The sequence below is a fragment of the Dendrobates tinctorius genome, unplaced genomic scaffold (genome assembly GCF_039654945.1).
Source record: "Dendrobates tinctorius isolate UK_male_01 unplaced genomic scaffold, ASM3965494v1 ptg000127l, whole genome shotgun sequence".
Lineage (NCBI taxonomy): Eukaryota > Metazoa > Chordata > Amphibia > Anura > Dendrobatidae > Dendrobates > Dendrobates tinctorius.
In genome coordinates this window covers 5,905,619-5,928,740 of record NW_027361795.1, presented here as the reverse complement: position 1 = coordinate 5,928,740, position 23,122 = coordinate 5,905,619, and the positions used below count along the sequence as shown (strand labels likewise).

Below are 23,122 nucleotides of genomic sequence, written 5' to 3'. Positions count from 1 at the left end.
CTAAATCCAGTTGTATTAGATTTGTAGGGTGGCTGCCTAATGGGTGCCACCGATAAAAGCTGATCAGAGGGGTGCTGAGTGTTGGACCCAGGCCGATCAGACATTAGTTCCCTATCCTGAGGGGAACGCTACTTTATGCACCACCTGATTCATTAAGAGGCGTGCGTCACTTAATAAATCCGAGGCCTCGCATTCCACCTCACCTCTCATCAAAATCAATGTAAAACGCATTGGTCTTGAATCTCGGCCAAAAAGGAAAAAATACTAAAGCCACCAAAAGTAAAGCAAATTATTCCAGAAAACTGGAGAAATATCAATGATAAATCTAGGCTGTGATTTCTGAACTGCTCAAAAATCTCTGGACCCTGTTTATCATGTCATTTCCACCATTTTTTTTTTCCAGTGAAGACCTCTCAATTAGTGACTTTTATGATTTGCGACAAATTCATTAACTAATTTGAGTCTTTTTTCAAGTATTCTTGTGGTTTAGCTTTATGATTTTTATGTTAATGTGGCCTTTTCAGATGTTTTAGTTTCCTGAAATGTAACTTATTTTTAACAAAGTCACTAAATTTGGTGCACCTCTATTCCGGGTGATTTTATATACGCCAGCTACTTAGGCGCCTCTTACACTACAAAATCGTAAGATCGGTTAAAGCCAGAAATAAAAGCACATTTCCAAATTTTTGCAAAATTCATAAATTACATGAACGTAGTGCAAAAAAAAAAGAAAATTGACTTAAAAATCCTCACATATGACAGAGCCCTCAGTGTGCACCTTAACCAATAATACATAGGGTCTCCTGTCATGCTATCACTATGAGGGGTGAAGAAAAGACACAACCGGGGTCCTGTGTGCTAATACCGCCCTGTATCTGAGGTAACAACGAACATTAGAGCTCGTGACCAGCAGCGGTTACCGGCGCCAAAACCTTCTGCGTTTCTGCCAAGACAATCACAGGGGCGTGTGTAAATCTGCAATGTGATTGGCTGGATTACCAGCTACAGTCACGTGAACAGCTGATACTGCTCCCGAGTCTGTGAAGTGCAGGGACTACGGTCAGAGTTCAGTGAGCGGCGCGGGTGACGGACGTTACTGGGAGGATGATGATTCTCGGCTACTGGGACATACGCGGGGTGAGAGGCGCACTACAAGTAATGGCTGCTGGCCTGTGCCAGGACGCCGCTCACACTACTGACTATTTGTTATCCACTTGTTCGTCCAGCTTTGCCATGCGATCCGCCTGCTGCTGGAATACACCGAGACCCCTTATGAGGAGAAGCGCTATGTGACAGGGGATGGTGAGTTGGGCACGGAGGGTGGAGGCAGCCTGGTCATTGTCAGCACTGTTCACACAGGATTACTTGGGGCTCACGCGGATTTCCGCCGCAGATGTGTACACGGATTAGCTTCACGTGTGATCTGACTTTCTAGTGGGATACAGGCCATGCTGCTTTTTCTGCTATGTGTGAATAGTGCATAGAGCCTGGATTCATGTGAACAAATGTACTTAACCCCTTTACTCCCAAGGGTGGTTTGCACGTTAACTCCCTGGCCAATTTTTACAATTCTGACCACTGTCCCTTTATGAGGTAATAACTCTGGAACGCTTCCATGGATCCCGGTGATTCTGACATTGTTTTCTCGTGACATATTGTACTTCATGCTAGTGGTAAAACTTCATTCATATAACTTGCGTTTATTTGTGAAAAAAACGGAAATTTGGCGAAAAATTGTAAAATTTTCCAACTTTGAATTTTTATGCCCTTTAGGCTATGTGCCCACGTTGCGTGTTAAGACGCACACAGAAAACCGGACTCCTTCCCAGAAATCGTGCGTTTTTTTCTGCGCGATTTTGCCGTGATTTTCGCGTGCGATATTCAAGCACTTTCCAAGCGATTTGAAGCATCGCTTGGAAAGTGATTGACAGGTTGGTCACACTCGTCAAACATAGTGTTTGACAAGTGTGACCAGGTATTTACTATTGAGGCCGTCTATGCGGCATCAATAGTAAAAGATAGAATGTGAAAATGCTAAAAAAGATTTAAAAAAAAAATCGAGGTATATTTACCTTCCGGCGTCCCGCGCTGCCATCCCGGCCTCGGCGTTCCCAGTAATGCCTTGCGAGACCTGTGATGACATAGTCTCGCGTTGCTATAGCGATCTCGCGAGACCACGTCATCACAGGACCTTGCCGCAAGGCATTACTGGGAACGCTTAGGCCGGGAATGCAGCGCGGGACACCGGAAGGTAAATATACCCCCATTTTTTTTTTTATTTTTAATTCTTTTTTTACAGGGGTATGGTACCCAGGGCCTGGAGGACAGTCTCCTCTCCTCCACACCGTGGGTACCAACCGCACATGAGACGCTTAACTTCCCGCATGGTAGGCATAGCCACATGCGGGAAGTCAGCGATTCTCATGCATTCCTATGGGTGCGGAATCGCGGCAATTCTTTGCGATTCCGCACAAAAGAATGAGCATGCTGCGATTTTTTTTTTTTTTTTTTTTTTTTCCGCGATGCGATTCCGCCGCGGAAAAAAGCGCAGCATTAGCACAGCATGTGCGGAATGCCATAGGAATACATGGGGGGCGTTCTGTACAGGATTTTTAAACGTTTTCACTCTGAAAATCGCGGCAAAAATGCTTAAAAATCGCTACGTGGGCACACAGCCTAAATCACAGAGATACGGCACACAAAAAAACAATAAATAACATTTCCCACATGTTTACTTTACTTTACATCAGCACAATTTTGGAACCAAAACTTTTTTTTGTTAGGAAGTCATAAGGCTGAGTTCACACGTGGCGTTTTTTTTCGTGTTTCCGCGGCGGTTTTAACTGCGCAATTTTTGCCGCGAAAAATAAGCATCCCATGCATTTCGAAATGCTGTGGTTTTTACCGCGGCGGAATCGCTTCGCGGTAAAACCGCAGCATGCTCATTAATTTCGCGGAATCGCGGCGATCCCGCACCCATAGGAATGCATTGTTCTGCTTACTTTCCGCATGTGGCTGTGCACACCATGCGAAATGTAGGCAGAACATTTGCGCATGGTACCCACGGCCCGGAGGAGCGGAGTCTGTCCTCCGGGCTTTGGGTACTATATTTTTTTTATTTTAAATTCTATTTTTTACAGGGGTAAAAAATAGAATTTAAGATAAAAAATATTGTTATTCTCACCTTCCGACGTCCCGCGCAGCCTTGCCCCCTTTCTCCACGCTCCCGGCAATCCTTTGCGAGCGATGATGTCCGTTCTCGCGGTCATTCGCGTGACGTCATCGCGAATGACTGCGAGACGTGGCGATCCCGCGAGAACGGACGTCATCGTGGTAATTCGCGCAAAGGACTACTGGGACCGGGAGCGTGGAGAGAGGCGGGAAGGCAGCGCGGGACGCCGGAAGGTGAGAATAACAATATATATATATTTGTTTTATTATTTTTTACATCCTATCTTTTACTATTGATGCCGCATAGGCGGCCTCAATAGTAAAAAGTTGGTCACACTCGTCAAACACTATGTTTGACGAGTGTGACCAACCTGTCAATCAGTTCTCCAAATGATGCTACAGATCGCTTGGAAAACGCTAGCAATTCTGCAAGTTAATTACGCTTGCAAAATGCTAGTTTCAGCGGGAATTTAAAATGCGTTTTTTTTTTTTTATTTTTTTTTTTTTTTCCCACGGAATGGAATTCGGAATTCTCGCGGTAATTTCCGCGAGAGTTCCGCTACATGTGAACCCAGCCTAAGGGTTAAAAGTTGACCAGCGATTTCTCATTTTTGCAACATTTTATTTTTACGTACCACATCACATTTGCAGCCACTCTGAGGGGTCTATATGATAGAAAATACCCAAAAGTGACACCATTCTAAAAACTGTACCCCTTAAGGTGCTCAAAACCACATTCAACAAGTTTATTAACCCTTCAGGTGCGTCACAGGAATTTTTTTGAATATTTAAAAAAAAAAAAAAGCCGGATTACTTACCGGTAATGCTCTTTTAATGAGTCCACGACAGCACCCACTGGGGAGGTATCGGATCCGCCCATTTGGAACAGGAAACCCTACAGGAAAGATAAAAGGGGCGGTCCGCCTTTCCTCCTCAGTTTTACGTTTCAGAGTACCAGAAGGACCGCCAAGGATTAGGCAATGTTCTCTTATTTTAACATCTTTCTTATCCATTATTTGGTAATACTTTAACTATTGATATCTTTAGGGGGGGAAGTGAACGGGTGCTGTCGTGGACTCATTAAAAGAGCATTACCGGTAAGTAATACAGCTTTTTACTCTTCGCCACGACAGCACCCACTGGAGAGATTCCAGAGACCATCACCTGGGTGGGACCACCGTGCCAAGGATAGTCCTGCCAAAGCTTAAGTCAGAGGTTGATGACAGATCAAGTCTGTAGTGCTTATAGAAGGTAGAAGGGGATGACCAAACTGCCGCCTTACATATAGTTTCAATCGGAACATCTCCCTTTTCCGCCCAAGAGGTTGCCATGGCTCTGGTGGAATGCGCCCTGATGTTCCCTGGAGGATCTTCGTTTTTTGCGGAGTAGGCTAAACGAATGGCCTCTCTGATCCACCGGGAAATGGTGCTCTTTGTGACTCCATACCCCTTCTTACAGCCCTGAAATGAAACAAATAGGGCCCTGCTCTGCCTCCAACTGTTGGACCTCTCAATATATTTTAGGACAGTTCTTTTGACGTCCAGAGTATGGAACTTCTGCTCTTCCGGAGTAGAGGGATTTTTATAGAAGGTTGGGAGGAGTATCTCCTGAGATCTATGGTATTTTGTTGCCACTTTTGGCAGGTAGGCAGGGTCAGGTTTTAATACTAATCTGTCTTGGTATTCTTGGAAAAAAGGTGGATCTATTGACAAGGCCTGAATATCACCCACTCTTCTAGCTGAGGTCAGTGATACTAAGAGGGCCATTTTAAGTGCTAAGTATTTGAAGGGTATTGTGTCGATCGGCTCAAAGGGGTCTACCGTTAGGGCGTCTAAGACCAGATTTAGATCCCATGTAGGGACGGAGGGTATGTGGATTGGAGCTATTCGTTCACATGCTGTAATAAAACGAGTTATCCACTTGTTGCCCGCTATATTATGGCCATATAGTGCTCCTAATGCCGATATTTGTACTCTCAGTGTATTTACTGCTAAGCCTAAGTCTTTCCTCTTCTGCAGAAATTCCAAGATTGGGATTATCGGAACTTCTGTTGTATGAGGTACTGTATGGAATTGAAGAAATTTTTTCCATATTCTAGTGTAAATCTGGGTTGTGGACTGTTTTCTACTTTGTAGTAGTGTAGCAATTAAGGACTCCGAGAATCCTCTTGTCCTCAATAACTGCCTCTCAAATTCCACGCCGTCAAGTGCAAGCTGAGCACTTGAGGGTGGAAAAAGGGGCCTTGGGAGAGTAGATTGGCAGTCGGAAGGACCCAAGGATCTGTTATCGACATAATCTGCAGCCACGAAAACCACGGTCTTTTTGGCCAGAAAGGTGCTATTAAGATTATTCTTGCTTTGTCGTCTCTGATCTTCCGAATTACTTGAGGTAGGAGGATCAATGGAGGGAACGCATACGCTAGGTTGAAATTCCATGGAGCTAGAAAGGCGTCCAGTATGTTTGGGTGATCTGACGGAGATAGGGAGGCAAAGGTTTTTATCTGCCTGTTCTCCCTTGTGGCGAAAAGATCCACCTCGGGTTGTCCCCATGCGGCTACTATGTCCCTGAAGACCTTCCGATTGAGGCACCACTCTCCTTGTCGTAGAGTGTGACGGCTTAGGAAGTCTGCCTTTTGATTGCTCTCGCCTCTTACATGAAGGGCCGAGAGGGACAAAAAATAGTTTTCTGCTAAGTTTAAAATTCTTGCCGCTGAAGACATCAGAGTCTCTGATCGAGTTCCTCCTTGTCTGCTTATATATGCCACTGTGGTGGTATTGTCCGACAGGATCCTTACATGCTTCTGTTGGAGCTGCGGAAGGAAGTTGTATAGAGCATAGAACACTGCAGTCAGTTCTTTTAAATTAGATGAGTAATCACATTCCTCTTTACTCCACCTTCCCTGATAAAACCCATTCTCCATGTGGGCTCCCCAGCCCTGGGGACTGGCATCGGTGGTTACGATACAGGATGGAACTATAACCCATGGAACTCCTGAACATAAATGGTCATCGTCTAACCACCACTCTAGGGAAGTCAAGACTTCTTGTGACAGGGTTATTTTGCTCTGTAAATGACCACTATGTCGCTTACCCTCCTGGAGGATCTGGTGTTGTAGCGTACGGACATGGTACTGGACCCACCGGACTGCCGGGGTGCAAGAATTTAGTGATCCTAATAGTGACATTGCTCCCCTTAAGGATACACGTGGTTTATCTATAGCTGCTTGTATTTTTTGTTTTGTGAGGATGATTTTTACCTGGGGTAGTAGACATCTCTGGGTCAAGGAATCTAGTTGGAATCCTAGAAATGTCTGGAGAGATTGCGGATCGAGTCTGGACTTTTGGATATTGATGATCCAGCCAAGGCTCTGAAAAGAGGAGATTGCGTCAGTCACGCGTTCAGTACATTGTTTGACTGAATTCCCAATTACTAGGAAGTCGTCTAGATATGGCACAATTAGTGTGTCCTTTTGGCGAAGGTAGGCCATCACTTCTGCCATCACCTTGGTAAATATTCTTGGTGCCGTGGAAAGCCCGAAGGGCATTGCCGCGTATTGGAAATGATGAATCTTTCCCTCGACTTCCACTGCGACTCTTAGGTATTTCTGGAATCTGTTGTGTATAGGGAGATGATAATAAGCATCTTTTAAATCAATCCCTGCCATTACGCAATTTGGGAAAAGAAGCTTTATAGTGGATCTGATTGATTCCATTTTGAACTTATAGTTTTTTATAAATGAATTTAGCTTCTTTAAATTAATAATGGTTCTAAATGTACCGTCTGGTTTAGACACCAAAAACAGGGGAGAGTAAAAGCCTCTACCCTGTTGTTCCTCAGGGACTTCAACTAAAACTTTTTTAGCTAGCAGGACTCGAATCTCGTCTTCGAGAGCCTTTTGCTGAAGTGAGGAATTAAGGCGAGTTATAACAAAGAACTCATAGGGGATTCGAAGGAACTCAATCTTTATTCCTTCCTTGATTATATTCAAAATCCATGGGTTTAACGTTATTTGTTCCCATTTGGTAAAAAAAAATTTTAATCTGCCCCCAACTGGTGGGTCTAAACTTTTAATTTTTTTCTCTCCTATATGTTGGCCCTCTGAAGATGGTACCCTTCTGCTTTTCGTCTTTCGTGGCCCATCTCGTTCTGTCCGATTGTCTTCTTCTCCCGAATGGCCGTCTTTTAAAGGTTTTCCTATAAAACGGAATGGGAGAATCACTGAAGGCCTTTTTTCTTTCTTTTGCCTTGGCGAGAATTTCGTCTAAGGCTTTTCCGAAGAGGAACTCACCCTCGCATGGGGTTGCACTAATTTTGGATTTTGACTGTGCATCCCCTTTCCAGCTCTTTATCCAAAGCGCGCGTCTGGCGTTATTCACCAGGGCTGCCGACCTTGCTGCCAGTCTTAGGGTGTCCGCTGAAGCGTCTGCCATAAAGGCAGCTGCCCCTCTTATCAACGGGATGGCTGCACGCAGTTTCTCCCTTGACACTCTTTGCTCAATCTGCTGGTCTAATTGATCTAGCCATACCAGCATTGATCTAGCAGTACATGTGCTGGCTATTGCGGGTTTGAATACCCCGGTGGTAGATTCCCAGGACCTTTTGAGCGAAGATTCAGCCTTTCGGTCCAATGGGTCTGCTAACAATCCTGCGTCCTCAACCGGGATCGAGGTTTGTTTGGAAGTGGAGGATATGACAGCGTCCACCTTTGGTATTTTAGTCCATTTTAATAGATCTTCATCAGTGAACGGATACTTCCGTTTTGAAGCGGATGGGAGAAAACCCCTCTGGTCGTGTTTTTCCCACTCTCTTTTGATGAGATCTTTAATTGCCGGTATCACTGGAAATGATCTCCTCTTTTTCTCTGCCAATCCCGCAAACATAATGTCTTGCGCGGTCTGGGCTCCCCTTTCCTCTTCACACCCCATAGTATTTCTAACCGCTTTTACCAGGTTATCTATGCTGTCCAGTGGAAAACATGCGCGTCCTTCCACTTCCGAGGATGATGATGAGGACGTGGATGCGGAGCCTGAGTTTAACTCCTGTTCTTCCTCTGACTCTGAACTAACAATAACCTGTTTTCTATGACTGGACTCTGCGGGAGTGCTGGCGCGGTTGATGGCTTGTATTTCCTCCCTAATTATGGCTCGGATATCCTTAGAAGATATCGTCGACCCCTGCCTGGTCTCTTTAATGCATTGTTTGCAGAGTTTTTTGGGGTAGGAGTCAGGGAGAGGCTCTGAACATAATGCGCATTCTTTATGTTTTGTTTTTCCTTTTTTCTTTGACTGAAGCGGGAGGTCAAAGGTAAAGAGAGGGGGGAGGGGGGGGGAGGAGAGGAGGTTAGCTTAATAGGTAGAGCATATGCTTTGCACACTCACCCAGTGAAGCTTAATACCGGTTCGGATGGCTGAGACGGTTTGGATCGGGTTTCTGCTGCCTCGCTCCTGCGGGCAGTCTCTGTCCTGGCGCTGCGGTCCCTGGTGGAGTTGCCCCCAGCTGAATCCCCTGCTGGGGTCTGCGACTCTGCGGGGGACGACATGTTCCAACGTTGCAGCGCTACAGCGCTGTTTTATCCTTATCGTACCCCCGGAAGTCGCCCTGTCACAGGGCGCATGCGCCGCGTCATCGCCATCTTACCCCGGAAGTTCAACCATTACTTCCGGGGTATAGGAGCGTCGGGCGCCGGCCCGCTCCCGCGCCACCGCTCTTGACACGCGCGGCTCGCGCGCACATGGCCTCACCATCCATGCTATACCCCCACCGATGGGGATGGGGGGGGATCTCCCGGATGCCGGACCGGCGCGCTCCCTGGTAAGACCGGGCGGCCCTCCCCGGACCCGGCCATTACCACTATGCCACCAGACGAGGGGGGAGCCGTCAAACGGAGTCTCCCCCGACGCTGCTTCCGGACCGCAGCCCCTGCCGTTCCCGAAGAGACCGCACAGGCGGATGCATGGCCCAGGTAAGATCCTGCAGGATCCTGCTCCATTTGGAACAGGAAACCAAAACTGAGGAGGAAAGGCGGACCGCCCCTTTTATCTTTCCTGTAGGGTTTCCTGTTCCAAATGGGCGGATCCGATACCTCCCCAGTGGGTGCTGTCGTGGCGAAGAGTAAAAAATGAACATTTAACTTTTTTTCACAAAAAAAATGCTTCAGGTTCAATTTTTTTTATTTTACCAAGGGTAACAGGAGAAATTGGACTGCAAAAGTTATTGTGCAATTTGTCCTGAGTACGCTGTTACCTGATATGTGGGGGGGAACCACTGTGTCGGCGCATGGCAGAGCTCAGAAGGGAAGGAGCGCCGTTTGACTTTTTCAATGCAAAATTGGCTGGAATTCAGATCGGACGCCATGCCGTGTTTGGAGAGCCCCTGATGTACCTAAACAGTGGAAACCCCCCACAAGTGACCCCATTTTGGAAACTAGACCCCCCCCAAGGAACTTATCTAGATGTGTGGTGAGAACTTTGAACCCCCAAGGACTTCACAGAATTTTATAACGTACCGCGCGGTACAATTAAAAAATCATATTTTTTCCACAAAAATGATCTTTTCACCCCCAATCTTTATTTTCCCAAGGGTAACAGGACCCTAAAAGTTATTGTACAATTTGTCCTGAGTACGCTGATACCCCATATGTGGGTGTAAACGACTATTTGGGCGCATCGCAGAGCTCAGAAGGGAAGCAGCGCCATTTGACTTTTTTGGCTGGAATTGAGATCGGACACCATGTCGCGATTGGAAAACCCCTGATGTACCAAAACAGTGGAAACCCCCCCACAAATGACACCATTTTGGAAACTAGACCCCCCCCAAGGAACTGTTCTAGATGTGTGGTGAGCACTTTGAACCCCCCAGTGCTTCACAGAAGTTTATAACGACCGGGTGAAAAAATAAAAAAATCACATTTTTTCAACAAACATGATCTTTTAGTCCCCATTTTTTTATTTTCCCAAGGGTAACAGGAGAAATTGGACCCCAAAAGTTGTTGTCCAATTTGTCCTGAGTAGGCTGATACTCCATATGTGGCGGTAAACCACTGTTTGGGCGCATGGCAGAGCTTGGAAGGGAAGGAGCACCATTTTACTTTTTCAACGCAGAATGGGCTGGAATTGAGATCAGACGCCATGTTGCATTTGGAGAGCACCTGATGTGCCCAAACAGTGGAAACCCCCCAATTATAACTCCAACCCTAACCCCAACACACTCCTAACCCTAATCTCAGCCCTAACTCTAGCCCTAACCCTAACGGGAAAATGGAAGTAAACACATTTTCTTTTAATTTTATTATTTTTCCCTAACTAAGGGGGTGATAACGGGGGGTTTAGTTTACTATTTATGGCGGTTTTTATGTTTGGCAGCTGTCACACGCTAAAAGACGCTTTTTATTGTAAAAATAGTTTTTGCATCACCACATATTGCGCTATAATTTTTCATATTTTGACCCACCGAGTCATGTGAGGTCTTATTTTTTGCGGGACGAGTTGACGTTTTTATTGGTATCATTTTCGGGCACGTGACATCTTTTGATCGCTTTTTATTCCAATTTTTGGGACGCAGAATGAACAAAAACCAGCATTTCATGAATTTCTTTTGGGGGGTGCGTTTACACCGTTCCACCTGCGGTAAAATTGATAAAGCGCTTCTATTCTTCGGGTCAGTACGGTTACAGCGATGCCTCATTTAGGTCATTTTTTTATGTTTTGGCGCTTTTATGCAATGAAAACAATTTTATATAAAAAATAATTATTTTTGCATCGCTTTTTTCTGTGAGCTATAACTTTTTTATTTTTTTGCTGATGATGCTGTATGGCGGCTCATTTTTTGTGGGACAAGATGACGTTTTCAGCTGTACCATGAATATTTATATGCGTCTTTTTGATCGTGCGTTATTGCACTTTTTGTTCGGCGGTATGATAATAAATCATTATTTTTTGCTTCTTTTTTTTATTTTTTAAGGGGTTCGCTAAAGGGGTTAACTAATGGGAAACTTTTATTGGGCGGGTCGTTACGGACGCGGCAATACCAAATATGTGTACTTTTATTGTTTGTTTTTTTTTTATTTCAAAAAAATGAATTTACTTGGGAATAATTTTTTTTTTTTAATTAGCGATTTTTTTTTTTTTTTTTTTTTTTTATTTTTTTTTTATTTTTTTTTATTACATTGTCCCAGGCAGGACATAACTGTCATGTGACAGATCACAGATCACTGTGACAGATCAGCGATCTGTCACAGGCACTGCACAAGGCTTCCTCGTGCCGGCGCTTTGCAGGCACTGAGGAAGCCAGCTCCCTGCAGGCCCCCGTCGCCATCTTGGACCCGGGGACCTGCAGGGATGGAGCCCCGCGGCAGCGCTGCACATTGCGCTGCTGTGTGATGCTCAGGGAAGCACGGAGGGAGCCCCCTCCCTGCCAATGCTTCCCTTTAACCCCCGGTACACCGCGATCATGTTTGATCGTGGTGTGCAAGGGTTTAACGTGTCGGGGACACATTGTGCTGGGTGTCAGCTGTGATAATCAGCTGACACCCGACCGCGATCAGCGGCGCTCACCACGTGGGCGCCGCTGATCTCTATGACGTAATATTCCGTCCATGGGAATTAGGTCCAGGGTCACATGGACGGAATAATGTCCATTGTAGGAAAGGGGTTAAAGAAAACGGAACTGGTGATGAGTGGCCTCAGATGACTGATGGTGTAGGAAACACTCCGGACATGTTCACACAGAGAAATGCTGCTTCAAGATTTATGGAAGAGGTGCAGATTTCATCCTTTCCTATGCGTTGTTATATCCCCAATATAAATGATCATTCTGCAGGTATTACGTATTGCATGCTGCTCCGGCTGGGATGCGCAGAGGATCATCCGCTTACACATTCACTGGGGAATTGTCCTGTGGGAATTTACCTGACTGACAAGACGAGGTGCAGTTCTGATGTGCCCAGATATTGCATGTAGTTGACCACATAATCACGTTTTGATTTTTTTCTAATTTGCAGGATGACTATTACCATTTATGTGCCGCAGTGCAACATACCTAATAAACCAGTCCCCTTTTTAAAAGGGTTGTCCGGTCAAAACCAATAAGTCTGTAGTCACTCTGTGACTGCAGAATTATGAATTCCCCAAGGCATGCGCAGCAGACTGCAGTGATTTGCCGGTTTCAGACCCGGGGCTGGAGGGTTTCTATGCTTTATACATACCGTTCTCCTGGCCAGGGGGCGCAGCCTCGCTTTCCAGGGTTGTGGAGTTGGTAAGCCAAGCCTCTGAAAACTCAATTTTACCCTTCGCCACGACAGCACCCACTTGGAGGGATCCGCCCATAGGAACAGGAAACCTACAGAGATAAAAGAGGGCGGTCCACCTCTCCCCCCTCAGTTGGTTTCCTGTTCCTAAATGGAACCGCAGGATACGCTACAGACTTACCTGGGCCAAGGAACCGCCTGTGCAGTGTCTGCGAGAACGGCAGGGGTTCCGGTCCAGAGGCAGCGACGGGGGAGTGCTGGAATCCGGCTCCCTCCTCGGCTGGTATGGAGTGCAGAGACACTGGTACAGGGTGGCGCCGACCGGGGTCTTTCTGTGATAACATGACACCGGGCAGGAGGATCCATTCCGGTCCATGTGGGGGCGCAGGAACCGGAGGAAATGGCAGCCTCCGGCGTTCCTAGAAGGCTTCAGCGTCCAGGAGGACGCACATGCAGAGCGGCAGGATGTGGTAAGGAGGAACTTCCGGGTTACCGGAGGTTCCTCGGCTCAGCGCGCACGCGCGGATGGGCGGCACCGCAGGCATAGAGGCGCTCCCCGCCCCCTCCAGCAGAGAAAAAAAAAAAGGAGAGCGATTTAATCTGCAGGCGAGCGGCTAGTGTCAGCGCTGAAGCGCATACTAATGAGTCGCAAGTAGGCGCACCTGGAGGGGGAGGTACCAGGTATGAAGGGGCTTACAAAAGGCCTGGGGCACAGGGATATGGCGTGCAATCATGTCTTCACCAAGGCAGGACACGCATCCCCAGGCAGGCGACGCAGCAGCAACCAAGGACCATGCAAGACGAGGGTCCTCGGATCGTAGCCACAGAAGCCACGCCAACAAGCCTCCTTCGCAGCCTCCTGAGCTGGTACCTACAGCTTCTCTGGGTGAGTGGACGTCGCTCTGCCTATCAAGCTGATAAAATGTCTCTCTCTCCTCTCCTCTCCGACAAAGAGGAAGGAAAAATCCAAAAATTAAGAGTACGCCCTGTGTGCACGTCCGTTACCGGAATCTTACACAAAACGGCTATGCAAAAAATGCATTAATGAGACAGCAAAACAGGCATCAGCCGTAGACATAAGGGCCATAATTAGGGAAGAATTACAGGCCCTAAACCAGAGCAGGCCCTCCAATATCGAAACTACCAAACCAGCGGTTGTAGACACCGATGAAGGCGAAGTAGTCTCAGATAGTTCCAACGCATCCACATCAGCATCCTCCTCAGAGATGGAGGGCCGTTGCTGTTTTCCTTTAGATCATATGGATAATCTAGTTAAATCCGTGAGAAATACAATGGGATGCACGGACACAAAGGAGCCGCAGACGACTCAAGAAATCATGTTTGCAGGTCTGACGGACAAAAAGAGGAGAGTTTTTCCAGTTATTCCAGCAATAAAAGCGCTGGTTAAGAAAGAATGGGAGAGACAGGACCAGAGAGGGTATCTTCCCTCAACCTCAAAGAGAAGGTACCCCTTTGACGACGAAGAGTTGTCGACATGGGGTAAGGTCCCAAAGGTAGATGCGGCAGTGGCCTCCGCCTCAAAGCAAACGGTCTTACCAGTGGAGGACACGGGCATTTTAAAAGACCCGCTTGACCGCAAGGCTGACGCCTCTTTGAAGAGGGCATGGGAAGCAGCTACCGGCACATTTTAAACCGGCAATAGCTAGTACCTGCACAGCTCGTTCTATGCTGGTCTGGATCGATCAACTAGACCAGCAAATAGACCAGAAGATCCCTAGAGACAAACTACGAGCCGCCATACCACTAATCCGCGGTGCAGCAGCATATATAGCGGATGCTTCGGCTGATTCCTTACGTATGGCAGCCAGAACAGCGGGGTTGGCTAATAACGCCAGGCGTAGCCTGTGGCTTAAAAGCTGGAGAGGTGACACTCGGTCCAAAGCAAAACTGTGTACCATTCCTTGCGAGGGTGAGTTCTTATTTGGAAGAGCCTTAGATGAAATCCTTACGAAGGCAAAAGAAAGGAAAAAAGGATTCCCTAACCCTCCTCTCCCATTTTATAGGAGGGCGTTTAGGAGAAGACCCTTCGGCCGAGGAAGATTATTATTTATTGTTATAGCGCCATTTATTCCATGGCGCTTTACATGTGAGGAGGGGTATACATAAAAACAAGTACAATAATCTTAAACAATACAAGTCATAACTGGTACAGGAGGAGGGAGGACCCTGCCCGCGAGGGCTCACAATCTTCAAGGGATGGGTGATAATACAGTAGGCGAGGGTAGAGCTGGTCGTGCAGCGGTTTGGTCGATCGGTGGTTACTGCAGGTTATAGGCTTGTCGGAAGAGGTGGGTCTTCAGGCTCTTTTTGAAGGTTTCGATGGTAGGTGAGAGTCTGATATGTTGTGGTAGAGAGTTCCAGAGTAGGGGTGATGCGCGAGAGAAATCTTGTATGCGATTGTGGGAAGAGGAGATAAGAGGGGAGTAAAGAAGGAGATCTTGTGAGGATCAGAGGTTGCGTGCAGGAAAGTACCGGGAGACGAGGTCACAGATGTATGGAGGAGACAGGTTGTGGATTGCTTTGTATGTCATGGTTAGGGTTTTGTAATGGAGTCTCTGGGCAATTGGGAGCCAGTGAAGGGATTGACAGAGGGGAGAAGCTGGGGAATAGCGGGGGGACAGGTGGATTAGTCGGGCAGCAGAGTTTAGAATAGATTGGAGGGGTGCGAGAGTGTTTGAGGGGAGGCCACAGAGCATGAGGTTGCAGTAGTCAAGGCGAGAGATGATGAGGGCATGGACTAGGGTTTTTGCAGATTCTTGGGTGAGGAATGAACGGATGCGTGAAATATTTTTGAGTTGAAGTCGGCAGGAAGTGGAAAGGGTTTGGATATGTGGTTTGAAGGAGAGATCAGCGTCAAGGATTACTCCGAGGCAGCGAGCTTGTGGGACTGGGGAGAGTGGGCAGTCATTTACTGTAATTGATAGGTTCGTAGGGGGGGTCACGTGAGATGGGGGGAAAGATGATGAATTCTGTTTTGTCCATGTTGAGTTTCAGATATCTAGTGGAGAAGAAGGATGAAATAGTGGACAGACATTGAGGGATTCTGGTTAGTAGGGAGGTGATATCTGGTCCAGAGATGTAGATCTGTGTGTCATCAGCATAAAGATGATACTGAAAGCCATGAGATTCTATGAGCTGTCCCAGGCCAAAGGTGTAAATGGAGAACAGCAGGGGCCCAAGGACTGAACCTTGTGGGACTCCGACAGATAGGGGGCGAGGTGAGGAGGTGGTGTGTGAGTGGGAGACGCTGAATGTCCGGTCTGTTAGGTATGATGAGATCCAGGAGAGGGCCAAGTCTGTGATGCCGAGGGATGAGAGGGTCTGTAATAATAGGGAATGGTCCACTGTGTCAAAGGCAGCCGACAGGTCCAGGAGGAGGAGGACAGAGTAGTGTCGCTTGCTCTTGGCAGTTAAGAGGTCATTGGTGACCTTAGTAAGGGCAGTTTCAGTGGAGTGGTGTGACCGGAAGCCAGATTGTAAGCGGTCGAAGAGGGAGCAAGAAGAGAGATTGGAGGACAGTTCAAAGTAGACGTGTTGTTCCAGTAGCTTGGAGGCGTATGGGAGAAGTGATATAGGGCGATAGCTAGATACAGAGGATGGGTCAAGAGAGGGCTTTTTGAGGATAGGTGTGATGGAGGCATGTTTAAAGCTTGAGGGGAAAACACCAGTTGTTAGTGACAGGTTGAAGAGATGGGTTAGGGTTGGGATGAAGACTGTGGTGAGGTTTGGGATGAAGTGGGATGGGATCGGGTCGAGTGCACAGGTGGTGAGATGTGATCTTGAGAGTAGAGTGGAGATCAGCGGAGAATCAAAACCGCTGGGCCACAAAGGAAGGAAAAGGCAAAGGTGCCATGTTTAGGGGATCCTCCTTCCGCAGGGACAGGAACTGAGGAGCCAGTCCCTCCAGTAGGAGGGAGACTAAAAATTTTTTTCCGAGAATGGGAGAAAATTACGGCTAGCCCTTGGGTCCTAGGCATTATCAGAGACGGGTTAAAAATAGGATTCCATCATGTACCCCGTAATTCTTTGATTATAACATCCTTCAGCTCACCAATCCAACAGCAGGCCCTGGAAGCTGAGATTCGGAATTTACTGGACAAAAAAGTTTTGGTCCATGTGCCTAAGGGGCAAGAAGGGAGAGGATTTTACTCCCCTCTCTTTCTGATATCTAAACCAGACGGATCATTCCGGACAATAATCAACTTGAAAAAATTAAATTCATTCATAATAAATCATAAATTTAAGATGGAATCCATAAGATCCACGATTAAGCTCCTCTTCCCCAATTGTATGATGGCAGGCTTGGATCTGAAGGATGCTTATTATCATATTCCCATCCATTCCAGATATCAGAAATACCTCAGAGTGGCGGTCCTTCTCGATGGCAGGATACAGCATCTCCAGTTCACGGCCATGCCATTCGGCATTTCCATCGCACCACGAGTATTTACAAAGGTGATGCTGGAAGTGATGGCTTTTTTACGCCAGAAGGACACGCTAATAGTACCCTATCTGGATGATTTTCTGATAGTGGGAAATTCATCTCGACAATGTAGTGATCGAGTTGCTGATACAATCTTGTCCTTACAGGCCCTAGGGTGGATAATAAACTTCAAAAAGTCCAGAATCGAGCCGCAGTCTGTTCAGTCCTTCCTGGGTCTCGAGCTAGATTCCATAAGCCAAAGGTGTCTGCTGTCGCAGGTAAAAATCTCAGCAATCAAAAAGAAGGTTAAGATGGCGATACGTCGGCCACACATGTCTTTAAGGGAAGCAATGTCCCTTCTGGGATCCCTTACTGCCTGCATCCCGGCAGTTCAGTGGGCCCAGTTCCACACGAGGACGCTACAATACCAAATTCTTTTAGAGGAGTCCCGTGACCGAGGGAATCTGACAAAGAAAATCACGCTGTCCCAGGAGGTCCTAACTTCCCTTGCGTGGTGGCTAAAGGACGATAACCTAACGGCGGGAGTACCTTGGGTTATAACACCCTCCCGTATAATTATCACGGATGCTAGCCCCACAGGATGGGGAGCCCATATGGGGAATAATTTTGCCCAAGGCCTATGGGATATAGGCGAAGATAAGGATTCGTCAAATTTAAAAGAACTAAAGGCAGTTTATCATGCATTATTTCACTTTCTTCCACAGTTACAAGGGGAGGACGTGAGAATCCTTTCGGACAACACTACCGTAGTCGCTTATCTGAACAGACAATGCGGAACTCGATCGGTCACCTTAATGTCTTCCGCAAGAAGAATTTTATCCCTAGCAGAAGAACATTTGTTGTCTCTCTCAGCCCTCCACATAAGGGGAAGAGACAACGTGGAGGCAGATTTCCTAAGCCGCCATACACTGCGGCAAGGGGAGTGGTGTCTAAGCCGGGGAATATTCACACACATCGTGTCGCTTTGGGGTCTTCCCCAAATAGACCTCTTCGCCACCAGAAAAAACAGGCAAGTGCGAAGGTTCGCCTCTCTAAATGTGTCAGACAGTCCGGAAATTCTGGATGCCCTCCAGGCCCCGTGGCAATTCAAACTGGCATATGCGTTCCCACCAATAATACTACTACCGCAGGTGATCAGGAAAATCAGAGCAGAGGAAGCACGAATAATCCTAATAGCACCATTCTGGCCCAGGAGGCCGTGGTTTTTCATGCCTGCAAGCGATGTCAGTAACAGATCCGTGGGTGCTTCCCTCAGCCCCCAGGCTCCTCTCACAGGGACCTTTTTTCCATCCTCAAGTGGACAGTCTCCACTTGACTGCCTGGAACTTGAAAGGGAAATGTTGAGATCAAGAGGGTTCTCGGAGGGACTAGTCAATACACTCCTACAAAGTCGGAAAATAACAACGACAAGAATTTATACCAGAGTATGGAGAAAATTCCTAGAGTCCCACACAAAGCCTGAGTCTGGAGAAATCCCGATTACGGCGATCCTAGAATTCCTACAGAAAGGAAAGGAATTAGGGCTAGCTGTCAACACACTAAAAGTTCAGGTGTCAGCTCTAGGGGCCCTCTATAGCTATAATGTGGCAGGCAATAAATGGATAAGCAGATTCATCTCGGCATGTGAGCGGAGCGAGCCAGTACACATACCTAGAGTTCCTCCTTGGGATCTGAACCTGGTTCTGGAGGCCTTAACACGTCCGTCTTTCGAACCCTTAGATTCAATTTCCCTTAAACACCTATCCTTCAAAACCGCACTGCTAGTTGCACTAACCTCAGCCAGAAGAGTTAGTGACATACAGGCACTTTCAATAGAACCCCCTTTTTTTAGTGACGTTACAGGATCAGCTAATACTAAAACCAGATCCCTCATACTTACCAAAAGTAGCAGGGAAATTTCATAGGTCACAAGAAATCCATCTCCCTTCATTTTATTGTAACCCTTCTACTCCAGAGGAAGAAAGATTCCATACACTAGACGTTAGAAGAGCAGTATTACAATACATTGAAAGGTCTAGCAGCTGGAGGAAGAGTAGGGCTCTATTTGTTTCTTTTCAGGGCCAAAAGAAGGGATGTGAAGTCACAAGGGGTACCCTGTCTCGATGGATCAGAGACGCGATTGGGTTGGCATACTCGGAGAGCAATGAGAATCCTCCGGAGGGTATCAGAGCACATTCAGCCAGAGCTATGGCTTCCTCTTGGGCAGAAAGGGGAGACGTCGCAATCGAATCTATATGTAAGGCGGCAACCTGGTCTACACCCTCTACTTTTTATAATCACTATAGGCTTGATTTATCATGCTCATCTGACCTAGCCTTTGGTAGAGCGGTCCTCGGCACGGTGGTCCCTCCCAGGTGAAGGTCTCTGAAAGTCTCTCCAAGTGGGTGCTGTCGTGGCGAAGAGTAAAAAGCCGGATTACTTACCGGTAATGCTCTTTTAATGAGTCCACGACAGCACCCGTTCACTAACCCTCCCTAGAAGTTAACATAATGTATATACACCTTCTTAGTTGTGAAGTTAATAACTTAGAATAATTGGATAATATAATGGCCTAATATTTGGCGGTCCTCCTGGTACTCTGAAATCCAACTGAGGGGGAGAGGTGGACCGCCCTCTTTTATCTCTGTAGGTTTCCTGTTCCTATGGGCGGATCCCTCCAAGTGGGTGCTGTCGTGGACTCATTAAAAGAGCATTACCGGTAAGTAATCCGGCTTTTCCAAGACTCCGACTCCACAGCCCTGTCGCTATCCATACATAACCACCCTCCCGGTCCCCGGTCTGAAACTGGAGAATCCCCACAGTGCATGTGCTGGGGGGGGATTCTTAAGTCTATCACACAGATTGACTGCACTGCAGATTAATTGTTTTTATTGACCGGACAACCCCTTTAAGCCTTTTACTTGTTTTAGGTGACAAAGGGAGCGTCAACAACTAAGACTTTAAACTTCCAGTGTATTTATTGAGCTAGCTTATCTTCTGAGCTAGATAAACTAAACAACTACTTCCAACTACCTTAGTACCTTCTCCAAGCATTATAAATAGGATGTGGTTTCAGCACAGTTAGCATTCGGAAGAAAGGTGCTTCATGCGGTAGTCCCACCCTAGGACCTTCATCCTTTGGTACTTCTCCATGGTGCTGTCAGGTGGTGACCTGGAAAACGGTAATTGGACTACCGGTAATTGTGTTTCCAGGAATCAATCCTGGCAGCACTAGTAGTTCCCTCCCTTGTGATATTCTCCATGCTAATGTGGTGTAACATTTGTATGACAATTGTGTGGAAATAAAACTTTCCTTTTGTATCCATCCAGATGTGTTACTTTGGAAAATCACTGAAAACATGGACATGTGAAAATCCCTGATAGAACATGTGTGTGAAACACAGGATATCTGAATGAGGCCTCAGGCTGTTGAGTTTGGGTCCGGAAATTACATTCCATACTTGAACTCTGAACCTCACATGTGAATCTGGCAAATACTTGTAGTTATTGCATAAACACACAAAATCTGATGTTATTTAACAAGAACATTACTACCGGAGTTCCATGTGGAATAAATTGGCCTCTTAAGTTTGTGTGCAAAACGCCAAAAAAAACACTCAAAGCATGATTGTTTTATGCAAAAACATGCCGTCAACAAGGCACAACCGTATCGTAGCCGTGATACAAGCATAGTTTATGCAACTTATGAAATGTATCTACCACTTACTTGGGTCTTTGTCTTGAAACTAATACTCTGTTTCCCCATACAGCCCCAGACTATGACAAGAGTCAATGGCTTGATAAGAAGGAGAACCTGGGCTTGGACTTTCCAAATGTATGTGAACGCATAAAAGTGATATTATTATTATTATGCATTTATATAGCGCCATTTATTCCATGGCGCTTTACATGTGAAAAGGGGAGATATAGACAAGTATAATAAACATGTGTAAGACAAGGGACACACAAGTGCATAAGGAGAGGGGACCCTGCCCGCGAGGGCTCACAGTCTACAGGAATGGGTGAGAATACAGTAGGAGAGGGTGGAGCATGTCGTGCGGTGGTTCAGTAGACCGAGGATCATTGCAGGCTGTAGGCTTGTCAGAACAGGTGGGTCTTCAGGTTCTTCTTGAAGGTTTCCGTTGATTGTGAGAGTGAGTGTTGCGGCAGAGAGTTCCAGAGTATGGGGGAAGCACGGGAGAAATCTTGTATGCGGTTGTGGGAAGAAGAGATAAGGGGAGGGGAGTAGAGAAGGAGATCGAGATGATCGAAGGTTGCGTGCGGGCAGGTACCTAGAGACCATATCACAGATGTATGGAGGAGACAGGTTGTGGATGGCTTTGTATGCCATGGTTAGGGTTTTGAATTGGAGCCTCTGGGCAATAGGAAGCCAGTGAAGGGCCTGGCATAGGGGGGAGGCTGGGGAATAGCGGGGAGACAGGTGGATTAGTCGGGCAGCAGAGTGTAGGATGGACTGGAGCGGAGCCAGAGTGCTAGAGGGGAGGCCAGAGAGTAGGAGGTTGCAGTAGTCGAGGCGGGAGATAAGAGCATGCACTAGTGTTTTTGTGGTTTCGTGGTTGAGGAATGAGCGGATCCGGGAAATATTTTTGAGTTGGAGGAGGCGAGGGCTTGGATATGTGGTTTGAAAGAGAGCGCAGAGTCGAGGATCACCCCAAGGCACCGAGCGTGCAGGACTGGGTAAAGAGAGCAGCCATTGACATTGATGGATAGGTCTGGTGGAGGGGTAGAGTGAGATGGGGGAAAGATGATGAATTCTGTTTTGTCCATGTTCAGTTTGAGAAAGCGAGCAGAGAAGAAGGCTGAGATAGCAGACAGACATTGTGGGATTTCAGTCAGTAAGGAGGCGAGGTTGGGTCCAGATAGGTAGATCTGCGTGTCCTCGGCATAGAGGTGATACTACAAACCATGGGATTCTATGAGCTGTCCCAAGCCAAAGGTGTAGATGGAGAATAGTATGGGTCCCAGGACAGAGCCTTGAGGAACCCCGACAGACAGGGGGCGAGGTGAAGAGGTGGTGTGTGTGTGATATCTTTACTTCCAAGTATAACTTGGTAATTGGGTGTTAATTAAATTTTTTTTTTTTTTTTTTTTACATAGGAATAGTGAACAGTACATAGTTATGTCCAGAAATATTTGGACAGTGACACAAGTTTTGGCATTTTAGCGGTTTTCCAAAACATAAGATACAGCTATACAATCAATTTGGGGTTAGAATACAGACTCTCAACTTTAATTTGAGCATTCTAAATCCTTACCCCAATTAGATGTGAAATTACAGATCTTTAATACGTATCTGCCTCTTTTTAAAGGGACCAAAAGCAATGGCTGAGTCAATCACTAGATATCAACCCCCATCGAGCATGCATTGCACATATTTAAAGGGGACCTGTCAGCTTAGATACATGGTTTGAGCAGCATGTATCAGTCACTGACTGTAGGATCACAGCGATGTACTGTATAAATGTCTCTAAAATGCTGCTGCATTTCAGAGACACACACTTTTAATAGCTGCCAGGACAGAGCTATTGACTAGTGGTAGTCAGGTTACCGGCGGCTTCTCCCTGCCTACTGACAGTGACTGACAAGCCCTTGCCTATACCCTAATGTAGTCAAAGGCTTGCTAGTCACTGTCCTCAGAAGGGGAAAAGCCGCCAGGGACTAGTTCTGTCACTGGCTGCTATTAAGTGTGTGTTTTAATTTTTTTTTTTTTTTCTTCCCTCCCCCTCTGAAATGCAGCAGTGTTTTAGAGACAGACATGGCTGGCATACTACAGAAGGTGGCTCATACATTCTGCCCAAACTGTGGGCAGAATGTATCAGCTGACAGGTTCCATTTAAGGCAAAAATTGAAGTTGTCCACTACTTGGCAACTTCTTCTCATACCCCTCCTTTGGCCCCAATAAAATAATAAAGCTTATACTCCTCTCCTGTGCTTGTGCTGGTACCGCGATGTCTGCACTACGTCTCCCGTGGCTCTTGTGCTGTTGTGTCAGGCGATTCCGGTGCCCAATCAGTGCTGGCATGCCAGTCCTAGCTTCTTGTTGAATTGAGCCAGAATAGGAAGTCTGACATGACCTGCAGCCCAGACTTCCTCTTCATGTTTGATTTGTTTGAAGGCGGGGACAGTGGCGCCACGTGTCACAACAACCATACAAGAGCCCCGGGACCGCGAGTGTCAACACCGTGGGAACGTCGCCAGCACGGGAGGTGAGTAGTGGCTTTTTTATATCTGCGCCAAGCATT

At 46.8% G+C, this 23,122-nt stretch overlaps 1 protein-coding gene across 1 annotated transcript in view; it reads left to right on the top strand.

The window, feature by feature from the left end:
• The first annotated feature begins 980 nt into the window (after positions 1 to 980).
• The window catches only part of LOC141047390 (glutathione S-transferase Mu 4-like), a 36,597-nt gene continuing 14,455 nt past the window's right edge, over positions 981 to 23,122 (top strand). Inside the window, exons 1-3 of the mRNA XM_073542448.1 lie at positions 981 to 1,137; positions 1,227 to 1,302; positions 20,630 to 20,694. Of these exons, the coding sequence (XP_073398549.1) occupies positions 1,105 to 1,137; positions 1,227 to 1,302; positions 20,630 to 20,694 (174 nt within the window). The 5' untranslated portion in view covers positions 981 to 1,104. The remainder of the gene's footprint in view (positions 1,138 to 1,226; positions 1,303 to 20,629; positions 20,695 to 23,122) is intronic.